General features: G+C 42.9%; 1 protein-coding gene across 4 annotated transcripts in view; it reads right to left on the bottom strand.

The window, feature by feature from the left end:
- Positions 1 to 15,910, bottom strand: part of dph6 (diphthamine biosynthesis 6) — an 85,404-nt gene extending 69,494 nt beyond the window's left edge. For 3 of the 4 annotated variants that reach the window (XM_031828788.1, XM_031828785.1, XM_031828787.1), the window contains exons 1-3: positions 15,738 to 15,910; positions 15,297 to 15,388; positions 14,959 to 15,143 (exon numbers count right to left, since the gene is read on the bottom strand). In XM_031828788.1, coding sequence (XP_031684648.1) covers positions 14,959 to 15,143; positions 15,297 to 15,388; positions 15,738 to 15,760 — 300 coding nt within the window. In that variant the 5' untranslated portion in view covers positions 15,761 to 15,910. The remainder of the gene's footprint in view (positions 1 to 14,958; positions 15,144 to 15,296; positions 15,389 to 15,737) is intronic. The other variant, XM_031828786.1, reaches the window with a different exon arrangement.
- Between the last annotated feature and the right edge of the window lie 876 nt (positions 15,911 to 16,786).

The raw sequence follows: 16,786 nt of genomic DNA, 5'->3' as shown, positions 1-16,786 counted from the left end.
TCTAATGAAATGGGATTGTTCTCCCGTGCTCCGCTACACGTGGGTAACACAGGGGGCCCCTGTTCTGTTATGACGATGTGTGCTGCGCTGGAGGTCTGGGTGTAAAAGCGTGGGGTTCAAGCAATTTGTGCTTAATCAAATTTGGGACAACCCTCCAGGGGCCTTGTTAGGGGTGTGATCAGACACCTCTGTGGTCATGGATGTGACAGTCACAGGAGCCTTCCAGTGGGATGGAGGAAATTGCTATGCTGTTTATTTGTGTTATCTGCATCATTACCATTCCCTCCCTACACAACACAACCCCAGCTAGGCTAGCTAGGTGACCTATCTACAGCGCTCTCTGGGTTGTGATGGAGGTGAGGAGAAACGTCCGTTTGGGTTAAAGTGTAAAGCAGTGGGCTGTAACAGGATAGGCCAGATGGTTCAGGACAGGGCCAGAAACAACTGTATTCTATTCTCATTTTTGCACCATCTCTATGCAGTCACAGGCTAGTTGAGAACAAGTTCTCATTTACAACTGCGACCTGGCCAAGATAAAGCAAAGCAGTGCGACACAAACAACAGCACAGACTTACACATGGAATAAAAAAAACATACAATCAATAACACAATAGAAAAAAAAGTATATATACAGTGTGTGCAAATGAGGTAAGATAAGGGAGAAAAGGCAATAAATAGGTCACAGTGGCGAAATAATGACAATTTAGCAATTAAACACTGGAGTGATAGAGACTGGAGTGATATATGTGCAGAAGATGAATGTGCAAGTAGAGATACTGGGGTGCAAAGGAGCAAAAAATATATAATAATAACAGTATGGGAATGAGGTAGTTGGGTGGGCTATTTACAGGTGCAGTGATCTGTGAGCTGCTCTGACAGCTGGTGCTTAAAGTTAGTGAGGGAGATATGAGTCTCCAGCTTCAATGATTTTTGCAATTCGTTCCAGTCATTGGCAGCAGAGAACTGCAAGGAAAGGCGGCCAAAGGAGGAATTGGCTTTGGGGGTGACTAGTGAAATATACCTGTTGGAGCGGGTGCTACGGGTGGGTGCTGCTATGGTGACCAGTGAGCTGAGATAAGGCGGGGATTTACCTAGCAAAGACGTATAGATGACCTGAAGCCAGTGGGTTTGGTGACGAATATGAAGCGAGGGCCAGCCAACGACAGCATACAGGTCACAGTGGTGGGTAGATTATGGGGCTTTGGTGACAAAACGGATGGCACTGTGATAGACCGCATCCAATTTGCTGAGTAGAGTGTTGGAGGCTATTTTGTAAATGACATCGCCGATGTCAAGGATTGGTAGGATAGTCAGTTTTACAAGGGTATGTTTGGCAGCATGAGTGAAGGATGCTTTTTTGCGAAATAGGAAGCCGTTTCTAGATTTAATTTTGGATTGGAGATGCTTAATGTGAGTCTGGAAGGAGAGTTTACAGTCTAACCAGACACCTAGGTATTTGTGGATGTCCACATATTCTAAGTCAGAACCGTCCAGAGTAGTGATGCTGGATGGGCGGGCAGGTGCTGGTAGCGATTGGTTGAAGAGCATGCATTTAGTTTTACTTGCATTTAAGAACAGTTGGAGACCATGGAAGGAGAGTTGTATGTCATTGAAGATTGTCTGGAGGTTAGTTAACACAGTGTCCAAAGAAGAGCCAGAAGTATAGAGAATGGTATCGTCTGCGTAGAGGTGGATCAGAGAATCACCAGCAGCAAGAGCGACATCATTGATGTATACAGAGAAAAGAGTCGGCCTGAAAATTTTACCCTGTGGCACCCCCATAGAGACTGCCAAAGGTGCGGACAACAGGCCCTCCGATTTGACACACTGAACTCTATCTGAGAAGTAGTTGGTGAACCAGGCGAGGCAGTCATTTGAGAAACCAAGGCTGTTGAGTCTGCCGATAAGAATGCGGTGATTGACAGAGTCGAAAGCTTTGGCCAGGTCTATGAATACAGCTGCACATTATTGTCTCTTATCGATGGAGGTTGTGATATCGTTTAGGACCTTGAGTGTGGCTGAGGTGCACCCATGACCAACTAGGAAAGCAGATTACATAGCAGAGAAGGTAAGGTGGGATTCGAAATGGTCTGTGATCTGTTTGTTAACTTAGCTTTCAAAGACCTTAGAAAGGCAGGGTAGGCTAGATATATGTCTGTAGCAGTTTGGGTCTAGAGTGTCTCCCCCTTTGAAGAGGGGGATGACCACAGCAGCTTTCCAATCTTTGTGGATCTCAGACTATATGAAAGAGGTTGAACAGGCTGGTAATAGGGGTTGTAACAATGTCAACTGATCATTTTAGAAAGAGAGGATCCAGATTGTCTAGTCCTGCTGATTTGTAGGGGTCCATATTTTGCAGCTCTTTCAGAACATCAGCTATCTGGATTTGGGTGAAGGAGAAATAGGGGAGACTTGGGCAAGTTGCTGTGGGGGAGTGCGGTGTTGACCAGGGTAGGGGTGGACAGGTAGAAAGCATGGCCAGCCGTAGAAAAATGCTTATTGAAATTCTCAATTATCGTGGATTTATCGACGGTGCTTACTTACTTTATTATGTTCTTATCTCTTATGTTTATATCGTGTGTTTTTGTTCTACCTTGTTATTTTTAGTATTACATTATTGATTACTGCATTGTTGAGGTTAGAGCTGCAAGAAAGGCATTTCACTGTACTAGTACATGTGACATTAAAACTTGAAACAATATGGGCATGGAAGACTAAAACCTTGACCCTGATTTGGGTGTATAATATGGTATACCAACAAGAACATTTGCACAAATACTAACAACCACAATATGCACGGTGGTGAGGTTTATCATCCCAAATGTGGACCAACAAAACAATAATAACTAAAAAGCTGTCCATAGGGAATACTGTCTTTGTGAACATCTTCGTAAAACATACTCAAACTAAAACCTTTTCAGTGGTTCAGACTCTGAGATGTTCCCTTCTGTAAATTGGAGAAGCTGGCTGTTAGGAGCAGCTGTTGACAGACAGGCCCTTCCTTTGTGTTCACGGTTGTGTTCCCTCCATGACACACCATGCGTCATTCCTCAACAGTAAAGAAAAGAACGGATGAAAAAAAACTATATGTTCATATAGCCTGGCCTTGTACACGGTCCAGGCGAGTCCCAGGGACGATGTGGGACAGAGTGAGTCAGTGAGTTTCATAAGAGGGGGAACTATGGTCCTCAGAGAGGTCTCTAATGCCAGGTGTGGTCTGAATAGAGGGATATGACATCGTCCATTGTCTCGTCACTGTCACCACAATGAGTGACGCCTATCAGCCTCAGAACGATGACCAGACTGTTATGGGCTGGATTCTGGAGGAAAAGAAGACGCAACACTTCACTCTCAACACATTCACACTGAGGTGTTTGTAGACAGGGGAGAGCTTTTTAGGAGGGCCATTTCAGCTTGTTACTGTTGAGTCTTCTAGCCTGCAGTGCACGCACACACACACACACACACACACACACACACACACACACACACACACACACACACACACACACACACACACACACACACACACACACACACACACACACACACACACACACACACACACACACACACACACACACACTCGCAGTGCTGTGATTCATTAACAGTGACAGAGCTGTGTTCACCGATAGGGCCGGTGCATAAATATGCCACACCGCACAGCTGGAAAACGTAGAATTTCATCAGGGTTAAAAAGTAGAGAGATTAACGTTTCACGAGTTTCCTCTTAAATATATATGGTTACGTAAACAGAGGCCCAGACGTCAGACAGCCAGGCAGGCAGGCAGGCAGAGAGCCTGAGCCAAACCAAGCACAAAGCCTTGGATTCAGCAGCAAACAGGGCCAAGAAGGGTTTCCATATCAACATGCATGGAAAACTAACTAAACGCTGGGAAGCAAGCTGTGGGAAAAGGTATAGGGGTTTATCAACTCTTTTTTTTATGAATCCTTGCAATTCACGAATAAGAGATCAAAATGGAGAATTTTCAGGTCAACACAGGATATGTTGCAACCCGTTCCAGACAGCCTGCATCTCCATCTGCATCCCTCCAGAAAGAATCAGGACAACATGCCCTGATAAACAAATGCCTGACGTGACTCTCCTTTTCCGTAGGGCATAAAACAAACCTTAATCCTTCCTCTGTCACTGAAACATTCTCAGTTGGCTGAGGTGAGGTGGGACTGTCTGAAACCCCCAAGACAGGGAGACGGATATCTGGGAAGCTTCCAGCCAGCGAGATTGCAGGAGGGTTCATAAAGAATCATAACGCACCATGGCAACCGGTGTCACTCAACAACAAGCCTTCACGTGCTCCTCTCCATCCGGCTCCCCTCCAAGATGCAAATGCTTTCTTGCTGAGGTTGTCAATTGGGAAAAAACTCAGTCAGGATACAACCAAACATCTCGGGACCACTTGTCCTCCCTTCACGTTCTGGGCCTCAGACATCGTGGTAGTCTCCCAGCCCCCTCCCTCTTCAGAGAGAGAGGGGGGAAATATGACTGTGATGCAGGTTTTACACACTCCAGACTCCAGACAGTGTTTTTCTTCTGCTGGTTATGGCTTTAGCTGCAGGAGGCACGGGGGCTGCCACAAATATTTATTTCAGGGAATGCTTTGCAAAACAAAACATAAAAGTCAAAGTCTGCTTTATTTTCGGGGAGATGGTTGGTGGGATTTGACTGACTAAGAGCTATTCGACTGACCCTCAGCCACCGGGTCGGTCAGACAAGAGGGAGGGAGGAGGGAAAGGCAGACTGAGACACTTCTGGGCCTGACCGACGACAGGCAGCTAGCTATAAAAAGGTGAATGACTTCTTCACAACAGGGTGCTCGCCGACCACTCTGGGCTAAGGAGCCTCTGAGTGTTTTTGTATCTGTGTGAAACGGCTGTTGTTTTAGACGGACGGTCTCTGTTCCAATGACTTTTTATTATTTTGCCAGATCTCTCGTCAAATTGTTGAAATGGCTGAGAACTGATAATGAAGCAATGAGGGTCTGATTTATGCTAATGGCTCATAACTTTTCACGAGGGTGATTAACTCTCCTTTTATCAGTGGATCTCAGAGGGAAACTGGAGAAAAGGGTAGTGAAAAAAGCAACAGAAAATGATCAACTCTCAGACTCCCTGGTGGTTTAACCAATCAAACAACTCAGAACACCATGTGTGAGTGACTCACAGTCTACTCACACACACACACACACACACACACACTATCCATGAAAGTAAGTGTAACATCCACTCTTAAACAGAGTGCCCAAAAGAAAATATTAGCCTAGTCCTGAGCAATCTGATGCAAATAACTCTGAGCTATGTCTACAATCCATCTCTGTGGCCAGGGGGGAAAATCCTCCATTTGGAACTATGTTCACCCAACCAGCCTTAGCAGCTCCTGCCCTTGGCAAGCCAAGATAAGGCTATCTGTTTCCATCATCACTAAACAAGATTGAGCAAAGTACATTAAGCAGAAAAATACAAACAAATTACAAAGGCTTCAGGCTAGGCTCTTTATCTAATGTTTGTGTGGGACTGACTGTTCCGTTAGCTATGTCGGTTGGGTCTGAGGGAAACATGCCTGGTTCTAATAGATCCTGTCCCGCCACTTCCACACAGGGGCGAGAACAATACAGACGCCCATTATCTCAACGGTAATGCTATCCTTCCTCGTGTGCATAACAACCCACAATCTCACCCCACTGACTGTCACTGTTCCAGTCAGCAGTCAGTCTCAGACCAAAGGAAAAGATCACAATGGGTTATCACAGCTAGAAGGAGACCGAGGCAGTGAGTGCCTGGCTGTACTCTAGTTTAACAGGAATCTAGGCAATGCTAGTAGCCTCATTAGAAGAACACGAGACAAGCTAGACTAGACACACAGCCAGCCTACACTTGTCCTGAAAAAAGCATGAAACTAATTGGGATATATCAATTAACTTTTGAAGAGCATTATCCATTGTTAATGCTTCTACCACACCACTAATTATACCTCTGAGAAAGGGGAAGAAAATGCATCTTTGCCCCACATCACAGGTACAGGACTCTCACATTAGTCTTCTTATTGATCCTATCTCATAAAGACTCTCTGTGACCTCACCAGTCGTGATTTATGCATTAAGCAGCTTTTTAAAGAAATCCATTTTCTTTGAGCCCCCATGTGCCTAACACGCCACTGTGCTGGTAAGGATGTAGGGGTGTGTTTGATTTTCTACCCTCACAACACACCGCTGTGCTTTGTAGCGACTGACTCCTAACACTTTGGCCCCTAATCGATAACACAGGGCTCCAAGTTAAACACCAGACTCTTCCGCCTGTTCCATTCTTCTTTCCTCTCCTCCTTCTCTCCTCTCTTCTACACCTCACAGCAGGACCTCTCCACTACGGCACCTGCAGCAACGCAACACCAGGCTTCTAAAGGCTTCTGAAAAGGCTATGACGACAACACAATAGAATCCAGATATGAAGAGAAAAAGAAGAGAGAAAGAGAGAGAGAGAGGGGTAAAACAGAGAAAAATTATGTTTGGACTTGTGGACGTACGGTCGACTCCCCCCTCCAATCTCGGAGGGCCCAGCCCAGTCGGCTGCTGTCGATAATGGAGTGGAGGGTGACGCTGGGATGGGGAGTGTGTCTGTGTGTTTAACACAGGGATTATCTCGCAAGAAATGTGGTGTTTTAACACGCACCAACAGAAGGGAATGTTTGAACATCTACAAAGGCCAAAGGGGACTGGAGCCTGGCGCTCTCCAGTATTTTTCCGTGACATCTTGAGCATTTGGCTTGATAAAAAGGGAAGGAAAAAAGTAGCCTACTCCGCCCTGGGATAGGCTATCACTCAGTAATAACCATGTTTGAAAGCATTGTGTTCCTGAAAAGCCTGATTAATTACATGGCAGGAAATAAGATCTGAATGTAACATTTCATCCAACACAGAGCCAGGGCAGGAATGTGACAGAAATGTTGCTGCTAATTAGACGGTTCATAATGAAAAGCCTAGGTATTAATATCGTCTATTGTTCCACATCAGCCTAATGAGCTGGAACCTTTTGTTTTTACTGATTAGTTCAGAGGTCGCAGGGTCATTGAACTGCAGTTGACATCTTTGTAACGGCATTCTTCCTCCTCTACTGAGGAGGAGTGGCGAGAAGGATCGGGGGACCAATGCGCAGCGTGGTAAGTGTCCATAATGTTTATTTAAAGACATAAACTGAACACTACAAAACAATAAACGTGAAACGAACGAAACCGAAACAGTACCGTGTGGCAACAAACACTCACACGGAAACAAACACCCACAACTCAAAAGTGAAACCCAGGCTACCTAAGTATGATTCTCAATCAGAGACAACTAACGACACCTTCCTCTGATTGAGAAACATACTAGGCTGAACTAAAAACCCCAACATAGAAAAACACACATAGACTGCCCACCCCAACTCATTCCCTGACCATACTAAATAAAGACAAAACAAAGGAAATAAAGATCAGAACGTGACAATCGTTCTATTTCTATCCAAGTTCTTCACATTTTTGTTTCCTTAACATACTAGTGGAGAGAAACCAATTATGCTTTAAATGTGCTGTCAAGAGAACTAACATAAAAACAGAGATAGAGTAACACCCTTTTCATTTATATAATTTAAAAAGTATAAATATTAATTTTATTGCAAAAAATTATCTAGTTGCAAGGGGATTGAGGGGAAATAGTCTTCATTCCTGTGCAGACTGCAGTATGTGAAGTTTGAAAAAGCCAGGATATTAGAGATAGAAGCTAATGCTTATAGCACCATGTGTGGAGGATGAAGATAGAAACATACTATTACGTAACCTGGGGCCTCTGACCTATCCTTCAAGGGACACTCTCCCTGCCTCCCTCTCCTCATCCTCCTCCTCCTCCTCTCCTGTTCTCTCGCACAGTGTCACCAGGCATAAAGAGCCAGTGTGTCAGAGCAGAAAAGAGGGGATGAAGAACTTGAGGGATGTGAGATGACTAATATGAACCTTTCCCCAGGCCTGCAGGGAGGGGGTGGGGTGGGGGGTGGGGGGTTAGGCGTTTCAGCCAGGGGTGGCTGACACTGTTGATCTTAATCACGGCAGCATGGCCAAGCCAACCGCCCTCCACAGCATGTACAGTATTGATGTACAGGACAGGAGGACAGGCGAAGGTGAGGCCAGGGCAACAGCTCTGGTTACAGAAATGAATGGAGAAGAATCATAACTTCACCTGATTGTATGTTATTAATACTGTATGCTCCATCCATTTACTGGACAAGAATATTACAGAAAAACGTATGGAAACATCATCCATGCATTATACAAGTTATGGATTTGAAATGTTTAGTTCTAAACTGAACAGACATTTTGACATCAAAACGATTTCCTCTCAAAACACTGAACCCCTCACGGTGAGATATAAGATAGAGAGTGACATGCTGACATTCAATCTGTGGTCTGATTTATGAGACATATGCTAGGCAGGGCAGGGGAAAGGAGCCATCAGATCTGTGGGCGTCAGACAGCTTTATAATCAGCACACACACACACACACACACACACGCTGAGGACGGAGTGAAAGATCCCCTCTGCCTCTGAGAAGACAGTTATTTTTCCTCCTCAAAGGCCAGGTTCAAAGATCAAAGCCATGGCAGGATGGGCCGGGGTATGTTATGGCTCGCGTGTCTATCGGGTTACACACTTCACAGAGAGCGGACCATACACAGACGCGCATCAGGGGGGCTAGGCAAGAGGGCACATTGTCACTCTGCGATTATCACCACTGTTGGGGTTGGGGGGGGATATCATAATTGGGCATTTTTCTCCCATTGACAATGTTTCCACTGAAAATTATCCCATGTGAGAGACCGAAGGGAGTTGTGAGTTTGGTTTGGTTAGGCAAAGCATGGGATTGGTCCATAGGTGGCACTGTTGGCTCATGTTATGAGCAGAGTTGTGGAACTTCAAGGATTTAAAGAGAAGAGGGAGGAAGAAAAACAGATTTACTCAGATTCATCACAGTTAAAAAAAAAAATGCTTTCATCTATGTTCAAGTGTCATTTGCCAAATAGATTTTAATAACATCTAATTAATTCAAACTGCTAGGATGAATCTTTCAAAATATCACACTTCCAAAACAGAACACATTTTATATGCTAAAACTGCTCTTTTCCTGTGAGGGTGATTTAACAGCTAATTATCGGACTCCTCTTCGCTGCAACACAATCAGCACTAAACCTAAGGTGAATAAAAAACACACCTTTGAATCAACTGGATATTCAAGAGGAAGCGATTGTACTTTCACAGAACCCATAACTGACATACAGAGAAATACTTCAAAAATATAGGCTGGATACAGAAAATTCACTAACTAAACAAATGTATCTGATTATCAATGTAAATCTTATAATAGGGTGCGATAACAAACCACCCCAATTAGAAAACATATTTCTGAAGAAAAATTGCATGGAGAGTCAGTATTGCTCTTTACTTAAAGACAAAACTTAACGATACTGATATACAGCAACTTGCAAATTCTGTATATTTGTATTCTTCTTTCCACTCTGTCATTTAGGTCATTATTGTGGAGTCACTACAATGTTGTTGATCCATACTCAGTTTTCTACCATCACAAACCCTGTAGCTGTTTTGAAAATCACCAATTGCCTCATGGTAACATTCATTCCTGTACTGCAGCTCAGTTCAGAAGGACGACTGCATCTTTGATGTGTTTGGGTGATTTAATATATAATCCACAGCGTAATTATTAACTTGACCATGCTTAACGAGATACTCAAATGTCTGATTTGTTATTGTTACCCATCTACCAATCACTGCCCTTCTTCATGAGGCTTTCAAAAAGCTCCCTGGTCTTTGTAGTTTAATCTGTGCTTGAAATTCAATACTTGACTGAGGGACCTTACAGATGTTCAAAAATCATGCCAACACGTATTATTTCACACACAGTGAGTACATGTCATTTATTATGCGATTTGTTCAGCCAGATTATACTCCTGAACTAATGTATGTTTGCATAAACAAAGGGGCTGAATATTTACGCAACAACTATATTCTAGTTCTGAATTTTTTATTTGTCAAAAACTTCCACTTTGACATTAAAGCTTTTTGTGTTTTTATTCAATTAAATCATTTAATCCTACTTTGTAACACAATGAAATGTGAAGAATGTGAATGTGAAGAAATGTGAAGAATAATTTTTCATGGCACTGTATCTGCCGATATACTGTTTTACAGCGAGGAAATGAAAAAGTGTCATTTTTCCACAACTGAATTCTAATTAATTGCCATCCAGAAGAGCATTTGAACAATAACTAAGCTTCAAATGTTGATTTCATACTTTGTGACAACAATGACACAAAGAGAATGACCACAAGTGTTCAGATCAGCATGTAATTCCCTTTTTTCATCTTATTTATCAAATTATCATCTGGTACCAATATATCTGTAAAAGGTCTATATCAGCCAATAATATCGGTGAACCAATATATCGGTTGGGCTCTAGGTTGCAGGTCTGTGCCCTCCATGGTTAACTGTGAGAGAGGTAAACACAGTGAGGACTGGCTGTCTGCTGGGCCCTGTTGGCCTGGCCTTTGGCCCTAACAAGGGACGGGGTCACGTCAGCCCTGCCCTGGAAATAGGAAATGAGCAAAACCCCAGAGCCAGCCATCACAGACCAGGGACAGAATAGGGTGAGGGGTGTAAAGAGTAGGGTGAGGGGTGTAAAGACTATGACACATACAATGGGGTCCATAATTATTGACACTATTGTTTGATAAAGATGAGCAAAAAAGAATGTATAAAATAAATCATGCAAATACTGACCAATATTGTATACTCTTTTTTTTTAATGTATATATTATTTTCTAAAATTGCTCAGAGAAAGAGATTTTTTTAAACAATTAATAAAATAAATGTAAATGTAAACAGATAGGGGTCAACTTACTAACACCCCTTTTTTCAAAAGTATAGTACCCTCCCCTTGTGAGAATAATGACACTGAGATAGAGCGAGAAAGAAAATAGAGCTCTTTGGTCAAGCACACCAGTGGTGGGTTTGATGTCGTAATGAATGCATAAATTGAAAATAACCCCCATACCTACTGAAAACTATGGTGGATCTTTGATGTTATGGTGCTATTTTGATTCCACTGGTCCTGGGGCCCTTGTTAAGGTCAACGGCATCATGAACTTTACCCAGGCCAGTACCAGCATATTTTTGCCAAAAACCTGGTCGCCTCTGTCAGGAGGTTGAAAATTTGTCACACGTGGAACTTCCAACAAGACAATAAACCCAAGCACACATCAAAATCCACAAAGAAATGTTTAATTGGCTACAAAATCAACATTTTGCAAAGGCCATTTCAGTCTCCGGACTTGAAACCCATTGAAAACCTGTGGTTTGAAATGAAGAGCGCAGTCCATAAGCACAAACTAAGGATATTAAGGATCTAGAAGGATTCTGAAGGATTCTGAATGGAGGAATGGTCTAAGATCCCTCCCAATGTGTTCTCCAATTTATATTGTTTTGGGGAAAACGGCTCAGAGCAGTTATCCTCACAAAGTGACATATTGAAAGGTATTAAAAACAGGGGTGTCAGCATATGTGGGAACTCCTTCAAGACTCTTGAAAAAACATTGCAGGTAAAGCTGGTTGAGAGAATGCCAAGAGTGTGCAAAGACGGCAAAGGGTGGCTACTTTGAAGAATCTCAAATATGAAATACATTTGGATTTGTTTAAAAAAAATTGGTTACTACATGATTCCATAAGCGTTATTTCATAGTTTTGATGTCTTCCCTACTATTCTACAATTTAGAAAATAGTCAAAATAAAATATATATGTATATAAAGAGAGAGAGAGAGCAAGAGACAGACAGAGACAGAGAGAGAGAGAGACACACAGAGAGACTGAGCGAGAGAGAGAGACACACACAGAGAGACAGAGAGAGAGAGAGAGAGAGAGAGAGAGAGACAGAGCGAGGGAGAGAGAGAGACAGAGAGAGAGAGACAGAGAGAGAGAGACTGAGTGAGGGAGAGAGAGAGAGAGAGACAGAGAGAGAGAAACAGAAACCAGAAAGCAAGCCCCTATACATTTGATGCTGCTCTTGTGCGTGTGAGATTGGCAAGAGAAAAAGGTGTTAGCTACGTTGGATCAAGTACACGTAGACAGGCTGTTTGTGCTGACAGGGGGAGAGCTTTTCTCCTGAAGAGTGACTGTGTGTCCAGGTAGCTTTCTCCTGTCAGGTAAGCTTTATCTGCCAGGAGTGTGTTAAACACACTTGCAACCCCGGACTACCATCCGTCAGATAATCTACCTATAGCACACCACAACACAATTAGATAACCTGCCTGTACCACACCACACCATCAGATAACTTACCTATACCACACCACGACCGTCAGATAATCTCCCTATGCCACACCACACCACAATTAGATAACCTGCCTGTACCACAACACAATTAGATAACCTCCCTATACCACAACACTACCGTCCGTCAGATAACCTACCTATACCACAACACAATTAGATAACCTGCCCGTACCACACCACTACCATCAGATAATCTCCCTATACCACAACACAATTAGATAACCTGCCTGTACCACACCACTACCATCAGATAACCTCCCTATGCCACAACACAATTAGATAACCTGCCTGTACCACACCACTACCATCAGATAACCTCCCTATACCACAACACAATTAGATAACCTGCCTGTACCACACCACTACCATCAGATAACCTCCCAATACCACAACACAATTAGATAACCTGCCTGTACCACACCACTACCATCAGATAACCTCCCTATACCACAACACAATTAGATAACCTGCCTGTACCACACCACTACCATCAGATAACCTCCCTATGCCATAACACAATTAGATAACCTGCCTGTACCACACCACTACCATCAGATAACCTCCCTATACCACAACACAATTAGATAACCTGCCTGTACCACACCACTACCATCAGATAACCTCCCTATGCCACAACACAATTAGATAACCTGCCTGTACCACACCACCACCATCAGATAGTCTGCCTATAGCACACCACAACACAATTAGATAACCTGCCTGTACCACACCACTACCATTAGATAACCTCCCTATAACACACCACTACCGTCAGATAACCTCCCTATACCACAACACAATTAGATAACCTGTCTGTACCACACCATCAGATAACCTCCCTATACCACAACACAATTAGATAACCTGCCTGTACCACACCACTACCATCAGATAACCTCCCTATACCACAACACAATTAGATAACCTGCCTGCCACACACCAGTACCATTAGATAACCTCCCTATAGCACACCACAACACAATTAGATAATCTCCCTATAGCACACCACAACACAATTAGATAACCTGCCTGTACCACACCACACCATCAGATAACCTACCTATTCCACAACACAATTAGATAACCTCCCTATAACACACCAGTACCATTAGATAACCTCCATATACCACACCACTACCATTAGATAACCTCCCTATACCACACCACTACAATTATATAACCTCCCTATACCACACCAGTACCGTTAGATAATCTCCCTATACCACACCACTACCGTTAGATAACCTCCATATGCCACACCACTACAATTAAATAACCTCCCTATACCACACAACTACAATTATATAACCTCCCTTACCACACCACTACCGTTAGATAACCTCCCTGTACCACACCACTACCATCAGATAACCTCCCTATACCACACCACTACCGTCAGATAACCTCCCTATACCACACCACTACCATTAGATAACCTCCCTATACCACACCATCAGATAACCTCCCTATACCACACCACTACCGTCAGATAACCTCCCTATACCACACCACTACCATTAGATAACCTCCCTATACCACACCACTACAATTAGATAACCTCCCTATACCACACCACTACCGTTAGATAACCTCCCTATACCACACCACTACAATTAGATAACCTCCCTATAACACACCACTACCGTCAGATAACCTCCATATACCACACCACTACAATTAGATAACCTCCCTATACCACACAACTACAATTAGATAACCTCCCTATACCACACCACTACCGTTAGATAACCTCCCTGTACCACACCACTACCATCAGATAACCTCCCTATACCACACCACTACCGTCAGATAACCTCCCTATACCACACTACTACCATTAGATAACCTCCCTATACCACACCACTACCATCAGATAACCTCCCTATACCACACCACTACCGTCAGATAACCTCCCTATACCATTAGATAACCTCCCTATACCACACCACTACCATCAGATAACCTCCCTATACCACACCACTACCATTAGATAACCTCCCTATACCACACCACTACAATTAGATAACCTCCCTATACCACACCACTACCATTAGATAACCTCCCTATACCACACCACTACAATTAGATAACCTCCCTATACCACACCACTACCATTAGATAACCTCCCTATACCACACCACTACCGTCAGATAACCTCCCTATACCACACCACTACCGTCAGATAATCTCCCTGTACCACACCACTACCGTTAGATAACCTCCCTATACCACACCACTACCATCAGATAACCTCCCTATACCAGAGAGTGATGATAGGCTGATAGTTGGCTCATAGACTGTGACAAATGTCATGTAGCTTAGCATAGCTCTCTCTGAACCTTGAAGTGTAGTCACGAGTATGTCTGATGAGACTGTATGGCATTGTATAAAGGGGGTCCTTGATATCAACAGACAGGCTACTTCTAAGAATTGATTGCAGAGTAAATAGGTTGGTCTTATAGTCTCTTTAGCAAACTAATTTGCTGTTGCCTCATCTTGCTAAAACACTAGCAATGCAACTCCTCTTATCTGTCCCCAAGTCACCACTCACTCCTTCCTCCATGTTGAGATTTACCTGAACCATGTTCAGTAGGTGGTAGAGGTCTTCCACTTCGTCTCCCTCTGTCTGGCTGTAGTTTCTCCCAGTGTCGAGGCTGGAGCCCTGGATGGTGCGTCGGTACAGGGGCAGATCCATAGCCTCAGCATACAGGTCTATGGCCTGGTGCCCCACCGTCTGATACATGTAGCTGTCCAACTCATCTAACACAGTGGATGGATAACAGAAGTTCATTCATTTACAGTATTACTCTTCCACTTTGGCAAGGCACATCTCTTAGGGGAAACATTGACCAATATTTGAATGTTGTTTTAAGTACCCACACATACAGGAGGAAAAACAGGTAGACATCTCACCCTTGTTAGCAGGACGCAGGTTGGCCAGCGCTACTATCTGGTGCCCAGCAGCAACACATTGCATCATGTTATAACAGCTGTCTTTGCCCCCACTGCAACAATACAGTCAGAGGGATGAATGCATTCACTACATGAAGGTGCAACTATGTAAATAGCCGTATCACTGTCACTATGATCAGAAACATACGAATATTAGGGTGATTTCCTTTAGTTCTATACTGACATGCAAGTTCCTCTTACTTGCATGTATTCAGAATGTTATGAACTTTTATTTCTGTAACTAATAACGATGCATGCTATTTCCCCCACACGTCATCTTAAACGAAATAACAAAGTACAGGATATATCTATCTAGTTAGCATGCAAAACATCCTTCTCAGATAGCTAGCTAGAAAACGTAGATAGAACAGGAGAGCTGTGACAGCAATGATTTAGGTTTACCTTATCAACGCGACTACTTTCATTTTCTTTATGCAATATTTCTATAGACATAAACAGTTACTAAATGCATAATCGGATAATGTTATCTATATTTCGTTTACTCTGAATATGTGTACAGCATAGCAACCAGTCACAGCAGCAGTTCGACATATACACAAAAACTCATGTGAGCAAGCACTTCCTGGATGAAAGGACCTTTATGAATGAAGCTATCCTGTGGGGTGCCTGATTTAAAATAAAACATTTATTACAATGAGCACTGCTCGGTAATATATATATAAAAAAAACATATATATATAGCTCTCCTATGTATATATATATATATATACATATGTCCGGGTCTACAGATGAGCTGATAACATGTTATACTACAATATAACTAATAGATTTGCAGTTGAGCGTTTTCTGTAGGACTGTTTGTTGATCAACCAAATGTGGAGATGCTGATTGTGCATGTGTTGTGATGAGAAAGTCAACCAAAGACGGCCATCCCAAACTCTTTGGCTGAATTAGTTAATGACCCCTTCAGTTTTCCCCACTGCAATTCCACAGTAACTGAATTACGCTGATATTTCAGATTGTTCACTTTAAGATGTATGCCAATAAATTTCCATTGATTTCAAAGTTTAACAAACCGTACAACTCTATGCACAAGGACTACTTTTAACAATTTACACAGAACATTTTACAAAAACAAATGTCCTTGAAGTACAGCTCAGATGCAAAGCTTGTATGACGGTTTGTGCTGTTGGTTCCATCATTCTGTTACCAAACTTTGCGTCTGCACTGCTCTTCAAATTTTAAAAAATTTGTAAAATGTTCTGTGTAAATTGTTATAAGTAGTCCTTGTGCATAGAGTTATATGGTTTGTTAAACTTTGAAATCAATGGATTTTGTTTGGCATACATTGCCCTCCTGGTAAATTGACACAAGCTCAAAATAACTTCCTCGCGTACACATCACAGACAAACTGAAATGGTTCACCCACACAAACAGTGTGGTGAAGAAGGCGCAACAGCGGCAGGGGAAGCAGGTAGCCTAGTGGTTAG

This window comes from Oncorhynchus kisutch, linkage group LG7 (genome assembly GCF_002021735.2).
Source record: "Oncorhynchus kisutch isolate 150728-3 linkage group LG7, Okis_V2, whole genome shotgun sequence".
NCBI lineage: Eukaryota > Metazoa > Chordata > Actinopteri > Salmoniformes > Salmonidae > Oncorhynchus > Oncorhynchus kisutch.
Note: the sequence above shows the minus strand (reverse complement) of the source record. Positions and strands in the feature narration are given on the sequence as shown.